The 17,264-nt window shown below is 58.1% G+C and overlaps 2 protein-coding genes across 3 annotated transcripts; both read right to left on the bottom strand.

Annotated features, from left to right (window-relative positions):
- Positions 1–694: 694 nt before the first annotated feature.
- LOC143173469 (transmembrane protein 116-like) lies at positions 695–7,897 on the bottom strand. Of its 2 annotated transcripts, XM_076363743.1 has the most exons (12): positions 6,947–7,897; positions 6,099–6,142; positions 5,692–5,755; positions 5,256–5,396; positions 4,181–4,279; positions 3,884–3,939; positions 3,621–3,761; positions 3,380–3,422; positions 2,969–3,049; positions 2,720–2,873; positions 2,078–2,148; positions 695–1,480 (listed from the first exon to the last, which is right to left on the bottom strand). In XM_076363743.1, exons 1-12 carry the CDS (start codon positions 7,463–7,465, stop codon positions 1,325–1,327), a joined length of 1,569 nt encoding a protein of 522 aa, XP_076219858.1. In that variant the 5' UTR covers positions 7,466–7,897; the 3' UTR covers positions 695–1,324. The 2 variants fall into 2 exon arrangements, with proteins under 2 accessions (XP_076219858.1, XP_076219859.1); XM_076363744.1 differs by lacking the exon at positions 6,947–7,897 and having other exon boundaries at positions 6,099–6,300.
- Positions 7,898–9,162: 1,265 nt separating this feature from the next.
- On the bottom strand, positions 9,163–17,242 carry GCC1 (GRIP and coiled-coil domain containing 1). Its single transcript, XM_076363742.1, has 2 exons — positions 16,188–17,242; positions 9,163–14,815 (listed from the first exon to the last, which is right to left on the bottom strand). The coding sequence occupies exons 1-2, from the start codon at positions 17,232–17,234 to the stop codon at positions 13,511–13,513; spliced, it is 2,352 nt and encodes a 783-aa protein (XP_076219857.1). The 5' UTR covers positions 17,235–17,242; the 3' UTR covers positions 9,163–13,510.
- Between the last annotated feature and the right edge of the window lie 22 nt (positions 17,243–17,264).

The following is a 17,264-nucleotide window of genomic DNA, read 5'->3' as shown; positions in this document are numbered from 1 at the left end:
ACCAACTTTTGAATGACTCTTCAGTCCTCACCCCGCTCCTCACCTCCATTTCTGGTGGCGCGGGAGTCCCAGCGATCACCAAACAGCATGCTGCTGGGTGGCAGATGGGACACTTCCAGAGCCACTGCCAAGTCAGCGCCGCGCCACTCCGTGCTCCCACCTCCCCTGTGCGGTAGCTCTCCCGTGGTCCCTGCCGTCACCCCACCGCAGCCCTCGTGGGCTGTCACACCTCTCTGCTCATTGGTACTTGAGCCCATCTCAGCACCATCTCCAGCCTCAGCAGCTTTCGATGGCACTCCTGGCTCTTGCCCTGAGCTATTTTCCCTGGGCTGGAGGTCTCCAAATGCTCTTTACGTGTCCCTTTGTGCTGGCTGATGGCACGATGGGGGTGAGCGTGGCCCTGCAAACACCCCTGGAGGGTTTATCTTTGCACGGGTGATGGTGCTTGAGCACTCAGCCCCAGAAGTAGACGAGACACGAGCAAGCATTTGGGCTGATTTTAACTTCATGGTGGAGAAGCTGGGGCCTGGCAGGAGGCTGTAGGGGCAGAATCATCCCCAGCCATGGCTCCTTCATCTCCGTTGACATGGCCTTGGCCAGGAACCTTCCCCCCGAGGCAGGAAGGAGGCATGAGCCGCCTGGCTCGCTGCCTGTTCCTGTTACTTATCTAACAGCAGAAAAGCCCAGGAGCACCTCAAGCATAACACCTTTATTTGTTAGCACCTTCTCCCGAGCCCTGTGGAGGAATTTGGATTGCTCTCTGGCAGAAAGCGTAACACTGAAACAAGACCAAACAGAATAGAAAGAACCGCCACCTTCCCTGGGATAGTTGCAGTTGATGTTCAGTTGCTGGAACCTCTAGGGATTGCCAAATTGTCTGTGTGCCACCAGCCTCCTCCCACGGCACCTAAATGCTCGTGAGCCTGTAAAGCCCTGCTGCTGCCAACAGCCGAGTCGTTCATGGTGCAGAACAGGGGCATCCTTCTTCCAGAGAGCTCCTGTCCCATCTCCCGTGGTCCATCTCCTGTGCAGCGACTGCTCGTGGTTTTGCTGTCTGCATGGTGCAGGCGGTGGGAAGTCGGGCTCCCTCCAGCAGCGAGGGGCTACAGGTGGGCTTCCCACCGGGGCAGAGCCACTGCAGCCCCCCACCGCTGTCAGAAACCTGCCCAGCACTGCCTGCGCCTTGCTCGAACCTTTCCAGGCACGAAGGGCTGAGTCCAGAGAGATCCTGCCTGGCTACGGACGGGCTGTGGGGAACTGCCGGGGATGCGCAACTCCTGCCGAGGCTTTGGGCAGCCTGGAGGCACCGGGATGAGGTGGCAGCCTAGGGAACAGCCCCCAGGGAGTCATCATAGAAAGTCTTGAGGCCCCAGCGGTGCTGCAGGGAGGATCTCTTGCCCACTGCCTCCTGACGGAAGTTTTGCCTCAGCCAGCCATAGACCAAACTGTGCAGAAAGCCCTGGAGGGAGACGGTCAGGGCCTGCAAGAGAGAGGGCAGCAGCGAGTGCTGCCTTTACCTGCCCCTGGGCTGCCCTGCGCTGCAGGAGTGCTGCAAACCCCATCGCCCTCTCCACGCCGGAGAGGAGCCGCGTGGGATCTGCCCACATGAGTGCACAGGCAGGGTGACAGAGGGACACAGGAGGTGGCTTTCCTCTTGGTGTGGTCAACTAAAACAAGGCAAACAGCTGGGCAGAGCTAAGGAGTGAAACACCAACCACCAAACCAGGGGGAAGAGCCCCGGCTCTGGTCCCCCGGCTGGGACCAGGGCTGCCACCAGCAAGCCGGGGCCTCTGTCCTGCATCCGCCCCGGGTGGCACCTCTTGGGTGTCACCAGCGCGGGTTGGCAGCACCCCCAGAGCTCACCCTGCCCGGGGAGGCATTGCTCCGGTCAGTGGGGACCGGTGTGCTCCCGCTCCCCTCGCCCAGCTCCCGTAGCCCTGCCGCTGCGGCACAGGGGCAGCACAGCTCTCACAGCCCCACCGTCCCAGCGGGGCCCCCCCCCACCCCATCACCACTCACACATCTGACGGGGACAAATGTCCCAGCTCTGGAGCCCAGGAAACGGGTTTTTACTTACTGTAGCAACATAGAGGACAAAGACCGAGGCAGGTTTGATGCTGGTGAAGGAGAGGAGGGTGAGGAGGAAGGCTGTGGATGGAAGACAAAAAAGACACTCCTTTGTCTCCCTTTCTCTGATAATGCTTCATCTGGAGTTTCCCTCTCCAAGTGGCAAAGGCCCTTCCCCTGTCACAGCCTATTTCCCATGGCACAGGGGTCTACATAGGACAAGCACATATGTGTACGAGGTCCTTCCCAACGCGCTGCCCAAGGACCTTGGGGACCTCATTGCCACAGGTTTCTGTAAGGCTGAAAGCATAAATGGGCCCCCAAAGGGATGAGATATTGCTAAAAAGCAGGCCCATCAAACACAATCCACCCTCCAGCTCAGGAAATACCACTGGAAAAACCTGCCATTGTAAGAGCAGGGTGGGCTAAACCAGCCACTGGTTGGACTCAACAGCAGTGATCGGGGCTGGCTGTCCTCTCATTCTGGGTCTGCCCAGCCATGGGGTCCTACAGACACCCGGAGGCTTTGCAGTTATTCAGTCTAAGCCTCTTGGACCTGGGTGCTGTCTCAGCCCAGGAATAAAGGGGCTGGAGCAGGAGTTGTGGTGGCTTTTGCCTGCCAGGGCTGCGGGGCATCCCCACTCTGACTTGCCTGGCGCCCAGCAGAGCAGGAAAACCAGCTGGAAGTAGTGAGAGACTTTGCTGACGCTGCGGATGCTCCTGCCCGCAAAGCCGTCCTTCCCCAGGGTCAGCAAGGGCGCCGCGGCATTCCTCTGGCACCAGAGCTTCACCCTGCCATACAGGAGCTGGGCGGCGGGGAGCGGCATCAGCCGGGGCGCGCTGGCTGCTGCAGCCGGACCCTGTGCTCGCCCCGCTGCACTGTGCTGTGCCGCTGGCTTACCGTGCAGCAGCTGAGCACCAGCAGCAGGTACAAGAAGAAGATGATTTTCCCCTCCAGGCCCACGTCCTTCCTACCTATGTACTGAGAGGCAATGGGAAATCAGCAGGGCCACGGGCCAGCCCTGCCCCGAACGGCTCCTTCCACAGGGGCAGGGCTGAGCCGTGCCACAAGCCTCACGGCATGGGAGCAGCCAGCGTCAGGGCACTGCCGGAGCTGGGCGCTGCCCCTCTGCCTCTGCTTGAGCAGGGACACCCCTGCCCTGTCCCTCTGGCAGCATCTGCCCTTGCACTGCGGACCTGCTGCCTTCCCAGTGTCCTTCTGAGCCCACGCGCCCTTGGCAGCATTGCGCAGCGGTGTCTGCTAGATGGGGAAAGGGAACGGTGGAACGGACAGGCACCCAGCAGTGCTGACCTTGTAGCAGTTATCCTGGGCACGGTGGATGAGGAGCAGGCAGCTGAAAGGACAGAGGATGCTGGTGGTGGTCCCAGCATCGTCCCTGGGGCATTTTTTGATTTCTTCCCCCACCCCAAAGCCTTCACCACACAGAGGTATCCCTTGCAGAGGCTGCGGCGTGCCCAAGCCCATTGGGAAGGGAGGGGGGTGCCCACCCCCGGCTCGCTCCTGGGGTCAGGGTGGCAGGACGGTGGTGTACCTGGAGCAGTAAAGGCTGTAGGTCTCATGGGAGCGGTTTCCTTTCCACGGCACCACGGGCTCGATGGGTCTTGGCGCGATGTTGGTGAGGGAGGTGCCACGGGCGATCAGCTGTCCCAGGAGTGTGAGCGCTGGCACCAGCCTTGCAGGGAGAGGTGGAGGTGAGCGTCTCTGTCCGGTCCTGGGCAGAGCCAGGAGGGCAGGTGCTGTGCCGCAGCCCTGCTCGGGGTGGAGAGGGGGCTGGGGCTGGTGGCTAGCACCTACCAGGCCAGGATGTAGGGCAGCCCCTGCCATGCGTTCTCCAAGCACCCGCTCTTCTCCTGCAGGGAGGAAACCGCCGGTCACCCAGGGCTGCAGGTCTTGCGGCAGCTTGAGGCTCCAGCCCCGCTCTGCCAGGACAGAGGGTGCAGGGGAAGCCACTAACGCCCAGGGAAAAGGGCTGCCCTTGGACACCCCCCCCCCCCCCTCCCCCCCCCGCTGCTCCCCGGGTCCTCATAGGGCCGGCGTGGCTGTGTGCGGGAAGGGCGATGCCCAGCTGCACCACGGCTGGGGGTCACCAACCTGCAGAGCTGCCACGTGCCAGGCTCTCCAGCCGCGGACGGTGCGGTAGGCTTCGTATGCGTAGACAACAACCATCAGGAATGAGACTGAGTAGAAGGTCTGGGAGAGGACGGGGAGAGCAGGCTTCTGCTGTGCCCAGCGTCCTGAAGGCACCTTCCCGCTTCCCTCCTCGTGCTCTGCACCCTGACGTCCTGCTCTCCCCCCCAGGAGCAGCTGCACAACAAAGGAGCAGCTCTCCAAGACACGCAGCACCAAGAGCAAATGGCCTCACGCTGTCCCTGCGCCCACCCCGGGGAGGGGGACCGGGTGGCCTCTCTGGCTGGCGGCTTTATCAGGGCAGGCAGCTGCAGGCAGTACTGACCACCCAGGTCCATCTGTCCTTGCTGGGCTCTAGGTGGCATGAACAGGGCTCTGCCCCTGTGTCCTGTCAGCAGGCCTGCAACCGCGGCGATGGTCGCCCTGTGCACTATGCAGCCGCGAAGGCTGATATGTGCGAAGTGGAGCAGAGCTGGCCCCGCGGCGCTGAGCCCCTCCTGGTCCCTGTCTCCGTGTGTGGCTGAGGCAAAGGCTCCATCACCAGTGGGATGAGCCTGGGGGCAGGAGGGAAGTGGCACTGCCCGCCGCGGTGTCTGCACACCAGGCAGGGCAGAGAGGAGCCGGTGGAGCCGCAGGCACTGGGTGAGTTTGGGCACGAAGGGGAGAGCACATCTGCACCGGGGAGAGCCGTGCTCTGCTTTGCTCTGGTGCACACAAGTGGCTGCGTTTGGGTTTGCCATCCCAGAGCTGGCGGCAGGGCATGGCAGGGCCCAGAGGGACACTGCGGGGGGGATGCAGCGCTCGCCTCACTGGGGCTGGGGAGAAACACTGGCCATGTTTCCCCAGGGAACCAGCCTTGGTGGCTCAAGACAGTGACAGAGGGAACAGGAGCCATTTCTTGGTAGGAGAAATAGTTCCCCACCCTGGGACTTCCCCGGGGACACTCCAGCCCGCAGACGGGTCTCAGCTGTTCCCGGCTGTATAGGAGGAGGTGCCCAGCTCCCAGTGCCTCCCCATGGTGTGAGCTGACCCCCCCTACCGTGGCCAGCATCAGTCCGTAGGGGCAGGCAGCGTACGCCGGGATGAAGAGCGGGGCTGGCAGCAGCTGGATGGTGGCTGTGCTCAGCAGCACGGCGGCAGCCAGGAAATCTGCCAGGGCGAGGAGGAAAAGGGGGCGAAGCTGGGGGATGGGACAGGACACAGTGTTAGCTCTGGCTGGCAGCGTCACCCCGGTGGCAGCAGCCCCTCCCTGGCTCTGCAGAGCTGCCGCAGCCACGTCCCTCCCCAGGCCGGCCGGGAGCGGAGCTGGGACTGGCTGCTCACCGGGGAGGCTGGTGCAAGTGTCCTCCATCTCCTGCCTTGCTCCAGTCCCACTGTGCATTAAGCCCAGCAGCAGCAGTGCTGGCCCAGCTCTGCCTCGGGCTTAGCTGGAGCTGAAACCCATCCCTGCGCCCCTAGGAGCCAGTGGCACTCACCTGGATGTGGCAGCACCGTCTCTGCCGGGAGGTGACAGCGAGGACCGATCCACTGCCCAGGAGGCTGGAAGAGACGGGGCTGGTGGTTAACGTCCTGGCGGAGCAGACCTGTTGGTGCCTCAGCATGGTGGCTTCCCACTGAACCTGTCCTGGCAGGGATCCTGCGCTCAGCCTCCCCTGAGACAGGCAGGGGCTGGCATGGGTATGGGGTGGGTGGGAGGGGGTCCCTTCCCCACAAAGGCAATGGGACGGGGCAGAGACCCAGGTTGGTGCGAGGCCAGATCCCCACGCCCCCAGTTCGGGATGTGTAAGACAAGAGGCCAAGTGCAGGCAGGGCTACGGCTGCTGCCTCCCCCCAGCACCACAGGGCCCAGCCATGGCCGAAGGGCTGGGGGGGCAGAACTCACCTCAGCAGCGAGGCCGGCAGGTAGATGCACGTCAGCACAAAGACCTGAGGGAGAGAGATTGAGAGGAGAGCGGGCTCAGGCGTCCTGCAGCAGGGCCACAGCGGGAGCCTCGTCTGCCCCATGGTGCGGGAGGACGTGGAGCCCCAGGCACAGCCGGACTCGCTCCCACAGGCATTCCCGGCCAAAGCAGCAGCAGGCGGCTGGTGCCTGTGTGTCACCACAGAGCGGGCAGAGCCGAGGTTAAAAAGGTGTCTTCCCCGAGAGGCTGTGCCTGGCGGCTGGAGCCCTTCGCTGGTGGTGGGCAAAGTGGAGGGGCCAGAGGCCGGTTCCTTGCCAGCCCGGCGGTGCTCCTGCATGGGACGGGCCCCTCGTCGGTGGCTGCACGAGGGGGTTTCCCTGCTGCATCCTCCTGAGCTTGCCTCACTGCAGCACCTCAGTTTCCCCCGCCCGGGGCTGGGGAGTGCCAAGAAGCCGCGTCCCGCTCCAGGCTGTGCTGCTGAGAGCGGGTCCCAGACAGCACGGCGTGGGGCTGCCGCGGAGGAACCGGCGAGACTGCCGGAGCCGGACGGCTCCCAGGGCCCGGTGAGTCACACAGAGACAGCGGAGCAGGAGCAGCCGCCCCGGGAAATGCTGCTCAGGCCCCAACGAGCACAAGCCTGCAAAGCCCTGGGCCAGGCGGGCTGAGACCCCTTTGCTGGCAGCCGTGGCCACCTTTTGCAGCACCCCCACAGCGTGAGGGAAGCCCCCTCGGCCAGGGCCTGCGGGGAAGGCCTGAACAGGGTCTGCAGCGTTTGGCAGAGGCTTTCCCAGGTTTCTGCAGAGGGTTTCCCGCACACACACACCTTTACCTGGTTATCTGAGAGCGCTGATGGGTGTTCCTCTTCGTTCGCCATGGCCGGGCAGCTCAGAGACGGAAGCCTTTCCAGCTCCTCTCTGCCACCGGGCACAACCTGGGGTCCGGCGGGCTGCACGACAGCAGCTCCCACAGCTGCTGCTGGCTGGGCTCGCTCCACTCCCCGTGTGTGGGGACACGGCTGCGGCTCTGCCTGTGCAGCACAGCCGGAGGAACCTGCCCGGCCGGGGCAGCAGGAGCTTCCCCACAGACATGCAGGCTGCTGTGTGCAAGCCCTGTGAGCAGGGAGGAGATCAGCCCCTTGTGATCGCGGAGCCCAGGCGAATGCGTGGCAGCCTCCTTTGCACCTCCCTCTTGCATGCTGGGGAGCGAGAACGCAGCAAGAGATGCAGCTCCCTGCGGGTGCCGGGGGTGCAGACGCAAGCATGGCCCTTCTCCATCCCCTGTGCCTCCTGGCTGCTTGGCTGCCCGCTGCAAACCAGCACGTGCAGGCAGGGACGGGTATCCCCCCCATCTGCTACTACAGGCACAGGCTGTAGTAGGCTTCTTCTTGCTAAAAGGGGAAACTGAGGCACAGGAAAAGGGTCAGCAGGGCAGAGGAAGCCTGTGCAAGGCAAGCCCCAGAGCCCAGTGCCCCAGCCAGTGCTGAGACCACAGAGAGTGCCAGCGTGCCACGGGAGGGCCGCCCTGCCAACACCAGGAGGCCGGGCACGAGCAGGGACAGGGCGACAGGAGGGCTCGGTGCAGGTGCCTCTGCAGGATGCAGCCATGACGTGGCCCCACCGGTTGCTTGCAGCAGGAAGCTCTGGGACAAAAAGCCCACACGTGCACAGCAGACGCTGACAAGAGCAGCAGAAAGGCTGCTGGAGCGGGGAGAGGTGCCAGCTGGGACAGCCACCCCGCAGGCTGCCACCATGTCGGGGAGGGCAACCGCGTCCACGGCCCCCGATGACACAGGGGGTTCAGACATGGTGCAAAGGGACGGGCTGCACCTTTATCGAGAGGACTGCATTCGGCAGGAGCTGGCACATGACTGCGTAGACATGCATGAAACGCTGGTAAAAATGTACCCAGAGCAGGGAAAGGGTGCTCGCGTGACACTGAGCCACGCTGGGCTCCCCAGGGAGCAGGGTTGAGCTCGCAGCAGGGCTGAGCTCGCTGCTGCAGCCTGCACCACCGCAACCCTCCACCCCAGGCAGCTCATCAAACCTCAGAGGGAGAGGGAAGGGCTTTTCTTACACACCAGCAGCAAATATAACACACTGCCGTTTGCACGGTGCTTTGAGGGCACAGCACCACCCACGAGAAGGGGGGGTCAGACCCCTGAGGGCAGAGCAAGACCCCCTCTGCGGTGGCACTACCTCTCCCCTGACCTGCTGAGCCCGAGCAGCCTCGCAGGGTGTGGGGGCAGAGAGCTGGGCAGTTCTCAGTGCCAAACTCCTCTGCATCCACTCACAGGCAGAAACAGGACTGAAGGTGCAGGAATGAAGCATTTGCATTCCCGTACTCACAAGGACCTCAGGAAATCAAGGGGTTTGATAATTTTTTGATAATTTTGAAATCAAGGGTTTTCTGATAAGCCAGCAAACGTCCCCCTGGGCCAAGCAATGCCCAGTACCGCCCAGGCCCAGCCAAGATCCACCAGGTCCTAGCAACAACCACCCTGCCGTAAAATGTTTTTCACTCAAGCATGCAAAGATCACCGAAACCCAGAAAACCCAACCTTCTCTCTACTACATTTTCTTCATGCTTGAACAGAGCATCTCTGTCCATCACAGGCTGTCACCTAATACCGTCCCTAAGGCAGAGCGGGGTGTTTCGCACCCCCCGTGGCGCTGTGCGTGCACCTCCAGACATGCTCATGTTTCCCGATGATCTAACAGCAAGAACAGGTCAAATTCACAAGCCAAAAAATCTAGTTTTCTACATCTGTTCAAGCACAGTTTTTGCAAGACCAGAGAACGAGAACACCGCAGCCGGGCTGTGCAGTCAGCAGCCAGGGCTGGTGGCTCTGGCAGACGCCGGCACCGTGGGCAAGAGGCTCTTGCAGTCCGGCAAAGCGCGGCAGCGCCGAGCCCTGCCGGCTGTGGCAGCGTGTCGAGGGAGGCCGGGGGTGAAGTGCTGTGTAAGCACAGGCTGGCAGCCAGCCCACACGCAGCTCACCACTTAAACCACAGGTCACCAAACAACAGAGTTATGCTTCAAACAGGGTGGTTTTTTTAGTTTTATTTCGGAGAGTATTGGCTGAATGAAGAGAGGAAAGAGGGAGGGATGTGGGGGAAGTTCTGAGGGAAGAAGGAACAGGGGCTGCGGGGGAACAGAGAAGGGAATTGCACTGGGAGAGCTGCACAAGGTTGACAGCAACGCAGAGGACCTTGCTTTGGCAGCTCCTGGAGATGTTCCCCCCCAGCTCCCAGCTGCCTCCTTTATACCTGCTCCCTTTTTCCTCCATCAGGTGAGGAAACGCTCTTTAAACCCTGCTGGCTACTGAGCAGCGGCTCTGCATGGTCCCAGCTGGACCCCATTTTATTCCCCTCCTCACCATCACTGCCCCTGCTGCAACCTCCCCGCTGGTCAGTCGCTCTCCAGCTTGGCTGGCAATTTTTCCTGCCCAGGACCACAGGAGTAACCCAGACCTGCGGGTGGGGAAGACCCATCTCACAGTGCTCCTGGGACAGCAGAGTTGGTCCTGCTGCATCTGACAACCATCCCAAAACACACCACCACTTGGGATCTCTTCTGGGTTACTTCATTCTCCAGGCAGAGGCTCTTCCAAAAGAGCACGAGGCAAAGGGAGAACAGGGATCCCCTCTCAGCCTGTGCAGCAAAGCCGAAGCAGGGGGAAGCATCACCACCCTCAGCCGTTGTGGGAACGGCTCCCACTCCCGCAGGGTAAGGTTTTGAGCAATCCCTGTGGTTTCAGAGGCACCACTTAATTCAAGCTTTCTAAATCGGGACCAGAGACCGGGCTCTTCTCAGCAGATCTCTTGGCTGAGCCAACACTCATATCATTGACAACTGCTTCAAAGCCGATGAGCCCAAGACCAAACACTCCCTGGAACAAACTCTCCAATTTCTATCCAGCTGCCTCCATCAGAGCAGCATGTGGATCCTGCGTGGGACCAACTGCCGATGCTCTCAGCCTGGCCTCTGCACAGAGGCAATGTCCGTGCCAGCACGAGGAACTGTCGACTGCTTGGCTTTGTCATCCCCTCCCAAGATCTCCAGCAGGCACAGGTTCTGCCCGGGGCATGTTTTCCCTGAGGATTTTTTGAGGAGAAATTGGCACCAAGGGTTGCATTAGCCGGAGCACTGCCCTTGCCTTCAGCAAGGTGGGATTTGTGGAGCGGACTCCAGGGAACTCAGCCGCTGACAAGACAAGGGCCGTCAGCACAGCACTGAGAAGGGAAAGGACTCTGTCCTGCTCAGCTGCTAAAGCCCTCCGCGCGTCCCGGGCACTTGAATTGCAGAGACTCCCTGTGCTGAGATGCCGCGAGGCAGGGAAGGGTGCAGTGGCTGGGGAGCCCCGCTCGGCTCCTGCGGCCTCTCGGAGCCCACTTCCTCTGCGAGAAAAACAGCGCGCACCGTGCTGGCCTCATCACGTGTGCCGAGGCACGCTCCGGTAGAAGAGCTGCAGCCGTGCAAGGACCGTGCACTCAGATCCCAGAGCGAGCAGCACATACCCTGCGCTGAGCAGCGGGGCTTGTCCGGCTGGAGCAGCAACGGCTCATCAACCCGGATGAGCCGGCGTGAGCTGCCAAGGCACCGGCGCTGCCCAGAGGCGCAGCAGCTCCCTCCCAAAGAGCTGCCCAGGCTGTGCGGCGCGCCAAGGCCTCCCCGGGCAGCACTGCATCAAGAGCTGCTAAATCAACCTGTTTGTTAACTTGGCTCCAGGACTCGTGAGAGGCCTGGGGATTGTTAAAACAAGACTTAATGCCAGTGTTTACAAACACTTTCCCTGTACTCTGGGACCGGGAAGTTGTGCTTTAATAGCCAAGCTTTAATTAAAAACAAAGCAGGTGCATGAAAACAAAACTCAAGTGAGATTTTGCCTACGCAGATGAGAAAGCTCTAGAAGCTTCAGGAAAAGCACAGCCGGGAGTAGCCGTTCCCAGGGCTGCAGGCAACCACCCAGCTTCTCTGGAAGCAAAACATCCCTCCCTAGTTTTAAGAGAGTAGTGACCATTCAAATATCAGCACAAACGCTTCCTGATGGGCGCTTTTCCAGCAGATCCAGCCAGCACAGCTCTTCTGGCCTCGCAGAGATGGTCCTTCCCATTTCGGATAACTTAATGCCAACAGGCAACACTGGACACACAATAGCTGGCACACTCATTCTCTTTTTTTTTTTTTTTCCTCCTGACCTTGCATAACCCTCACTACAGAAAGCGTCGGCACCCTGCTCCAGACCTCAGGAGCAGTTCACTGCAGCAGACAACGATTTGGACAGAGAAACCTGCCCTGCTGACCCCACAGAACATCTCCCACCTGCGGAGCCCGAAGCCCCCGTGCAAGCTGCCCTGAGATACAGCATTGCCCCCCGGCCACGTGGACCAGCCAGGACCCAAGCTCGGCCGCGGTCGCTGAGCCCTCTCATGCCACCTTGCTACTTTCCTTGCGTGTCACTTTTCAGAGCCAGGTCCCGTCCCAGGGGAGCAAGCCCTGGCAGTGCCGGGTGTGGCTGCAGTGGGAGGGATGCTGCACCCTAGTGTCCCTGTCTCCGAGGACTGGGCAACTGGTGGGTGCCCTCTAGTGGCCCCAGCACCCAGGGGATCGGCTGGAGAGATCCCCAGGGACCCAGTCTGTCCCTCCAGACAGGTGGCTGCTTCCCTTGTCTCAACCACCAACCTGGCAGGGGGGAGATGGAAGGCAAAGGGAAGGCAACAGGGTAAAGCCAGCTGCTGCCCTAGCCCTTCGACTGGTGAAAACATAGGCTTTGAGGGTGAAACAGCGTGTTCCCCTTCTCCAGCCTGTCGGCTCTCAAGGCACCAGAGTGCAGAGCTCACAACAAAAGGAAAATCAGGTTCCTACTGTGGCAGAGGAGAGAGGATTTTGCTCGTGCCAGCGCTGGCCTCGCACTGAGCCTGCCAGCTGCCCTCCCCGGCCCGGGGGCAGGAGCAGGCAGCTCCCCCAGCACGCTCACAGCTGCACGCCGCAGCTCCCCAAGGCCCTGACCCTTCTCACACAGTCCTCTAATATTCAAAACACGCACTCTGGTTTTAGTTTTGCAACCGTTCATAAGACGCCTATTACAGCCACCTTCCCACCCAGCCAGGGCTTTCGGCTCAGTCGTTCTGGGTCTAAGCAGTCAGGAGCCGGCAGATCCGGAGCACAACTGCACAACGCAGGCATGCCAGCGGGCAGATGACAGCGGCCCACCGAAGCCAGCGGTGTTTCAAAATGTTTTGGCTTCCTTCCTGCCACGCTCACCAATTTTCAAGGAAGTTACGCAAGAACTTCAAGGTCTACGCAGCAGCCGGCCAGGCCTTCATCCTCACACAGTGTTTACTGCAAGCCCAGGGCACACATTGCCCCCAGAGCTGTTATCTTCTGCCCCTCGCTGCTGCTTGTTTCTTCTATCCCAGCAGGAGCGACGCCTCGCTTCCAAAAACAACATTACAGAACATCCAAAACTTCACCAAAACCCCCAAATGCTCAGAAAATGACTGCTGAAGGGTCACTGTGCCTATGTCAGCCTTTCCTCAGTTTGCTTTCTGCAACACCCTGGTTCCCATCCCAAACAGGGTCAGAAAGGTCAGGTATCTGCTCTAAAAGAACTGCTACATAGCACCTGCTGGTTTGACACTGGTGGGGAATCACCGCTCGCACCACTGCAGTTACAAGGGTTCAAACTGTTAAATACTTGGGATATCTTTCCTCCTCCCTGGGAAACACCGATAACTGCAGAGAGAATCCCTGGTCAGTAACGGGAGCACACCGTAACACGCTCTGCCATCGGGTGGTCCCCAGTGCTACGAGGAGCTGCCGTACCCACTGGTGTAAGTTTGGCTCTAGGTAAAAAAACCTTTTGGGAAATCGCTCAAGATTTTCTGCATTTGGATGATGCCGGTAGTTAAGGCTCATCCTTCTTGCAGGCTTTCAGCTCTTTGTCTTATGTTATTTTAGCACTGTGTTAAGTGCTTCCTCCCCTCCCCCGTCTTTAAATCTTTTGAGTCACAAGCCTGCCTGGTGTTTGAAGATACAAGCAAGCTCCACTCTAATAGAGCTCCTCACCCTACGCCTGACAGGTAGGGATTTTTTTTTAATTGTGTTTAAAAAAGCATCAGTATCTTAAATACATATTTTTTAAAAATCAAGTTCCAACTCAGAGCAAATTCTCACACCAGAGAGCAAGAGAGCACTGTGATCCTACTGGAATAGTTGGCACAATTCTACTTTAAATTAGTGCTAAGAGCACTAGTTTAAGCCCAATTCTTTGCTGGAAGCTCCCTGCTCCATCGCATGGTTGGAAAGAGGTTACACCACAAGTGAAGTGGTCTTAGTTAATAATTAGAAACGTGTTACTATGCAAAAGCAGTTAGGAATAGAAGCTACCATCTCATCTCTTCCCAGAAAGCCACCAGCTGCTGTAAGCCGACTGTTTTGTAATAGTTTGCTTTTCTTCTGGGCTGAAATGCAGAATAGTCAATATGGCAGTTAGAGTCTGCTGGCGCCCAAGAGAATCTGGCAGTGTCAAAAATCTATAAACAATGTTTTTGAGGTATTCCAGGTTGGCTCCCTCTCTGCTCTTATCTCTGAAATTCTTCTCGATTTTGCTTTGAAGTGCGGATACCTCTTCCCGGTGCTTCTCCTCCTCAACCAAGATTTTCTCCTGGAGCTGGTGAACTTGCATTTCCAGCTTGTGCTTCTGCTTCCTCAGCGCTACAATTTCCACTTCTTTGCGAGCCAGCTGCTCTGCGTACAAGAAGAAGGTGGGCTCACTGGTGGCGGAGAGATCAAGAGCCTGAGGGAGAATCTCTGAGGAATTGTTACCTGGTGAGTCATTGCTAGTAACATCAGTCCCTGACGCTAGGTAGTTTTTGGATCCTTGAAGCCCGTAAGGCAACGTGACAGATCTCAGCTGCTCCAGCTCTTGGTCCTTTTCTGCCAGCACTGCCAGTGCTCGGTCCCGCTGTTTGTGCATCTCCTCTTCCAGCTTCAGCGCCCGTTCCCTGTAGTCCAACTGGCATCGCTCTAATTCCTGCCTATGAATTTGCTGCAGCTGGGACAACTCTTGCTTTTTGGCTTCCATGTCTTGCTGGTGCTGCTTCTCCACTTCATCAGAGGACAGCTGAAGCACAACGTATTTCTCTTTCAGGTCAGCCAGCTGCTCTTGAGCTTCCTCCAGTTCTTTAGCCAGATTGCCGTCTTTGGCCGACTTGTTCTTGAGAACCACTTGTGCCCTCATCTTGTACCTTTCAAACTCTTCCTTCAGCTGCTTCAGCTCCTGCTGATAGTACAAAGCAGTGGCCTTCTCACCATCCCCAGCCTCAGTGCCCTTTGGCAGCTCCAGCTCACACAGCTTCTCGATGTCCAGAGCGGGTTGGCTCTTCTTAGCTGCTGCCTGCAAGAGCTTCTTCAGCTTCTCCATTTTATCCTTTAGAACATTAACATCAAGATTGGCTTCTTCTATGTGAATATCAACAGGGGATCGGCTGGAGGCAGCGATGGCCAGGGTTTTGTTCTCCAGGTCCAACTGTACGATGCGGTCCTTTAGCTTCTGAATGACCACTTGGTCTTTCTGCTTGGCTTTTTCGTAAGTGCCAAGTAGTTCTGACACTTCGGAGACTTGGCCCTCCAAGTCGGCCACTCGCCGCTCCTCCATCTGGGAGTGCTGGCGGAGCTGCTCCTCTGCCTGTGCAGTCTGAGAGCAGAGAGACACGGGAGGGTTAGATTAGCTCAACACTCTGGGCAGGAGGTCTGCGGTTTACACGGGGGCTTAATTCTGCTCTGCTGAACGCCAAGCAAGTGCAGGGCCATCCTTTCCCCTAGAATCCTATACAAGGCACCACACTGACTTGCCTTTTTGGATATTTGTTTATTTTGGGATAAAATAAACCAAAAGCATTTTTGCTTTTGTTCCCTGCCCTGCAGAGTTCCTGTTACCAGCATTATCTGCATCGCTGTAGGTGTGCGGAGGGGTGGGAAGCAGTAAACTCACGTCACAATCTGCTGCAGGATTTTTTTTAAAACATGTGTGCGCTCTAAAGCCTTCATACATCTAACTGCAATTTACTTAAATGCTATGCTTTGTTGCACTGATATATTAATATAATTCAGTGGTTTCTGAGTAGCTACAGCAAACACCTGGTGTTCACAGTTTTTACAGCTATTGGGATCCGACTGACTAACAAGCACCCTGAACAATGGCAGCACTTGACAATCACCACTGAACTAAAACACAGCCAGGGTCAGGTGACCTTCACCTCTGTCAGAGAGAAGCTGTTAGAGACCACTCCCAAAAAAGGGGCGAATTGCACGAAATCAGCCTGATGCTTCAGATTAGAAAGAAGAAAAATTGTTCCAGGCTGCAAGGAGATGAGGAAGACCCCATTCCAGAGTGTTTCCAGATGCAAATTCGGTTACTGGTGCCAAACCCCCACTGCCAACCCCTGAGCACATTGCCCCACAACCCGCAGAGTTACACAATTTCCTCTTTTCCACCATAGCCCCCTCTCTAGCTCTTTGCTCTCCCCCTGCATGCACACAGGCTAGAGCCTTTCTCCTGTATTTACCTTTCTTCTTTCCCTAGAGCACTCCGAGCTTCACTGAAGAAGGTTAGTTAGAAGGTACTTCCTTTTTATGAGCTCCTGTAATCGTACCTTGCATTGCGCTTACATACTTTACGAGACAAGACCACACTCATTGCCATAGTGGGTCAGAGGAAGGGTCTCTCCTCCCAAGCCCAGACAGTGTCACACCAGATGGTAACATGTTCAGAACCAAATGACACTGTGGAGGACGGTCACCATGTAATCACCCCAAAGGTTGCTCCCAAATCCAATGGTCACCGCCCCCTGACTAATGACTTATACGCTGTATCACAAACAGCTTTTATTTTCCTCAGGGACTATCATCCCGTCAAAGCCATGATGCTCTCATTTATTTCAAACCTCTTGGACTCTGCGGGACTGGGAAGGGGAATTTGTGCTCCTCCAGCCTCAAACCCTGCCCCAGTCGCTGCTGCTGATACATCCCACAGAGCGAGCTGCTCCAGGGCCCAGACAGGGAATTACCTTCCTCATCTCTTGCAGCAGCTGCACTTGGAAGTGGTTCTTAAGGCTAGCCATCTCCTCCTGCAGATCCTGTATCTGGGGGTCTGGCTTCTTGTTCTCCTCCTGAACAGCCTGCAGCTCTCTCTTCAGGTCTTCCACCTCCTGGCTCAGCTGCTTGATCCGCAGCTCATACCCCTCCGCGCGGTCAGCCATGCACGCCCTCCCGGCCAACGCCTCCCTGGTCTCCTCCAGCTTCAGCTCTGCATCCTGCCGTGAAGTCCTCTCGCCCTGCAGCAGCTTCTGTAGCTCTCGCAGCATAACAGCGTGGTCGCTCTGTTCTTGGGCTCGGTCGTGCTGCTGCGTGATCAGACGGGCTTTGGTCTCGGCTAGCTGTTCCTGGACAGACTTCAGCTCTGTCTCCAACTTCTCGGTCTCGTCCTCTGCTTTCTTAATGGCGTCGTCCAGGTCCTGCTTCATCTTCTTCTTGTCTGCTTGGTAGGAAGCTTCCATGCGGGACTTCTCCTGCGTGACTGTTGACAGAGCACTGGTCAAGGTGGCCAACTGGGTCTTCAGCTGGAGCACTCTTTTATCAGCCTCACTAGCAGCAGATGACACATCCCCGCTGCTTGTGCTGATGCCGCTCTCTGAACTGCTCATCTCTTCTGATTTAAGAGAGGAAGTGGCAGCCGCGAGCTTATCATCCTCAGGCCCTGGTTCACCCTTGGTACTGGCCAGACTGGCAGCAGTGTCTGCACTGGTAGCTGTCCCCACGCTATCTTCGCTGTGAACCGAGCTCCTGTCATCAGCAGAATCGGCAACGGAAGAGCTGGAGCTAGCCACAGATGCAGGCTGAGCGCTGCTCAAGCCAATATCTGCCTCATGAGACACCGACAATACTTTCAAGCTGGCTTCCAAGGCTTCCTTCTCTTTGAGTAGGCTCTTGTAGGCTCTGACGACATCCTTCAGCCGAACCTGGTACTGAAGAAGCTGCTTCTTCTGCGATTCAATAGTCTCTAGAAGATCTTTTTTACTCGGGCCACCTCCAAAGTTCATGCCAAATTTCTCCATGATCCATGCAATCTGAAAGGAGAAAAACAG

This window comes from Aptenodytes patagonicus, unplaced genomic scaffold (genome assembly GCF_965638725.1).
Source record: "Aptenodytes patagonicus unplaced genomic scaffold, bAptPat1.pri.cur scaffold_86, whole genome shotgun sequence".
Classification (NCBI taxonomy): Eukaryota; Metazoa; Chordata; class Aves; order Sphenisciformes; family Spheniscidae; genus Aptenodytes; species Aptenodytes patagonicus.
Note: the sequence above shows the minus strand (reverse complement) of the source record. Positions and strands in the feature narration are given on the sequence as shown.

What these genes read in the sequence shown, in the direction of transcription:
- GCC1 (XM_076363742.1), bottom strand. Translation starts at nt 17,234, where the DNA reads ATGGAGAAATTTGGCATGAACTTTGGAGGTGGCCCGAGTAAAAAAGAT. An exon ending in TGCTGCAAGAGATGAGGAAG is followed by an intron (nt 14,816 to 16,187) that starts GTAATTCCCTGT and finishes CTCTGCTCTCAG; the next exon opens with ACTGCACAGGCAGAGGAGCA.
- LOC143173469 (XM_076363743.1), bottom strand. Translation starts at nt 7,465, where the DNA reads ATGGGGGGGATACCCGTCCCTGCCTGCACGTGCTGGTTTGCAGCGGGC. An exon ending in GACGGTGCTGCCACATCCAG is followed by an intron (nt 5,397 to 5,691) that starts GTGAGTGCCACT and finishes CCCATCCCCCAG; the next exon opens with CTTCGCCCCCTTTTCCTCCT. An exon ending in TTGTCCTCTATGTTGCTACA is followed by an intron (nt 1,481 to 2,077) that starts GTAAGTAAAAAC and finishes TCTCTCTTGCAG; the next exon opens with GCCCTGACCGTCTCCCTCCA.